Genomic DNA, 2500 nt, shown 5'->3' with positions numbered 1-2500 from the left:
ATGAGATAAGGAATTATTGCATTGTGACATTATTACAAAGACCATCAAACATTTTGTCCAGTCACTGAAATTAAATTAATTATAAAACATTTTTGTTGTAAATGTTTGTTATTATATCATATTACATAATATTATATTATTTACATTATAATTATAAATTAATATTATTTAATAAAAATTAATAACTTTGTTATGATTTGTTTATCATTTAAAGAATTCATGCATTATCCTTTATATCACGTGATATGGATCAGAAATAGTTCAACTGAACCAATCAGAGTTATAATTCATACCAAATCATAAGAAATACATGAGAAATTATATTCTGCCAAAGGAATTATTGCATTTTGACATTATTTCAAATACGTTATTTCAAAATCCACCCCAAATCCTCATAATGTACTGCAAAAAGATAAATAACTTATAAATAAATTTTTACATTTTCAGTATAACTATTTATATGATATTATTTATATAATTAATTATAATTTATAATGATAAATTAATATACATTTCATAGTTATTTATAAAAAAAAATATTATTTAAAAAAATTAATGCATCGTAGTAGTATTTAATGTTTGGTGTTTTCATTATTTTTTTAAATTGTTTATTTATGATAAATAAAAAAACGTGCATCATGGTAGTTTTTGGTGGGGCTTTAGAATAATTCATAATTATTAATCATAAGCAATTATTAGTTTATAATCAAAAATATCTGGATGATTAATTATAATTTTAGCTTTAATTATTTATTAATTCATCATAATAGTAGTGTTAGGTTTGGCTTTCAATGCATGCTATTTTAAATGAAAAAGAATTGTACTATTAATCATCGCAGTGAATTTGGAGAGAAAATGTTTCAAAATAAAATGTAAAAAAATGCCTTATAATTAAAAAATACATATACATTACATATAGTGCACAGTGTGTGTGCGTGTGTGTGTGTGTGTGTGTGTGTGTGTGTGTGTGTACCTCTCTTAGTGTCCACTGTGTCGATGGCCTGGATGAGCAGCGGTGCATTGGACTCTGAATACTCAACGAACACCAGCAGCAGCTTCAGAGAGGTTTTCACCACCAGACGAAACTGAACACACACACACACCCACACACAGACACATGGATCAGATCTCACTCATCATGATCTACATCACACACACTGATCAAAAGGCACGTCACCTTTGAGCCGGTGAGCAGGTAGAGCCACTGGATGGTCTCGGTGTGACCTATGACCCCGTTCATCCCATCCACATACAGCATGATCTGACCCAGAGCTGCAGACAGAAACACAAGGGACCTAACGCTCATCATCAGAATCATTTGAGTCAGTTTGGGGATCGCGAATCATTTGAATCAGTTCGGGAGTTCATAGCGGGATCTCGAATCATTTGAATCAGTTCGGGAGTTCGTAGCGGGATCGCGAATCATTTGAATCAGTTCGGGAGTTCATAGCGGGATCGCGAATCATTTGAATCAGTTCGGGAGTTCATAGCGGGATCGCGAATCATTTGAATCAGTTCGGGAGTTCATAGCGGGATCGCGAATCATTTGAATCAGTTCGGGAGTTCGTAGCGGGATCGCGAATCATTTGAGTCAGTTTGGGGAGCGCGAATCATTTGAATCAGTTCGGGAGTTCGGAGCGGCTTCGCGGATCATTTGAATCAATTCAAGAGATCGGAGCAGGTTTCGCGAATCATTTGAGTCATTTTGGGGATCGTGAATTATTTGAATCAGTTTGGGAGTTCGTAGCGGGATCGCAAATCATTTGAGTCAGTTTGGGGATCGCGAGTCATTTGAGTCAGTTCGGGAGTTCGGAGCGGGTTTGCGAATCATTTGAGTCAGTTTGTTGTCATAACGTTCACCTTGGAGATTGAAAAGGTTTCTTTTTTGAGACCCCAGGAGCCCAAATTCAGAAAATTAGAGAACTAAGCCAATATTACCGCTGGCGGTGTCATTTGATTTGGATGGGAACTTCAGATTCTGTGTGAATCATTTGAGTCAGTTTGGGAGTTCATTGATGAATGAATGATTGAAATGATGAACTGATGATTCTGAAAGTGGGTGGGGCTTAGCAGCCTGGACGCTGGCTTTGATTGGTCAGAAACTCTACTGTAACTCTTAAGTGTGTTTTTATTCTAATGATGAATAAGTCACTGTCATGTGACACGTTATTTTTGTCAGCGCTGCTCAGGAAGGACCATTCACAGGCAACGGTCAAATATTTTACATCTAAGGCACAAAATACTTTTTAAATTTATTTATTATAAAATAACATGCACGGTGTTAGTATGTGGCATGGCTTTAAAATTATTAATAGTTAATAATTATTAATTGTAAGGAACAATTGATTCATAATCATAAAGTATCATTATTTATTATTATTGTATTTGCTATTTAAAAGTTAATACATCATGATCGTTTTAGTGTGATTTAAAATTATTGATAATTATCAATTATACGAAAATATTAATTTATAATTATTTACCTTTTTCTATTCATGCC

At 33.8% G+C, this 2500-nt stretch overlaps 1 protein-coding gene across 3 annotated transcripts in view; it reads right to left on the bottom strand.

The window, feature by feature from the left end:
- The window catches only part of LOC113062452 (FH1/FH2 domain-containing protein 3-like), a 47545-nt gene that overhangs the window by 24970 nt on the left and 20075 nt on the right, over positions 1–2500 (bottom strand). For all 3 annotated transcript variants that reach the window (XM_026232306.1, XM_026232304.1, XM_026232307.1), the window contains exons 6-7: positions 1178–1272; positions 974–1085 (exon numbers count right to left, since the gene is read on the bottom strand). In XM_026232306.1, coding sequence (XP_026088091.1) covers positions 974–1085; positions 1178–1272 — 207 coding nt within the window. The remainder of the gene's footprint in view (positions 1–973; positions 1086–1177; positions 1273–2500) is intronic.

The sequence above is a fragment of the Carassius auratus genome, chromosome 44 (assembly GCF_003368295.1).
Source record: "Carassius auratus strain Wakin chromosome 44, ASM336829v1, whole genome shotgun sequence".
In the NCBI taxonomy this organism is placed as follows: domain Eukaryota; kingdom Metazoa; phylum Chordata; class Actinopteri; order Cypriniformes; family Cyprinidae; genus Carassius; species Carassius auratus.
The sequence above is the reverse complement of the archived record's forward strand: the minus strand, read 5'-3'. Positions and strand labels throughout refer to the sequence as shown.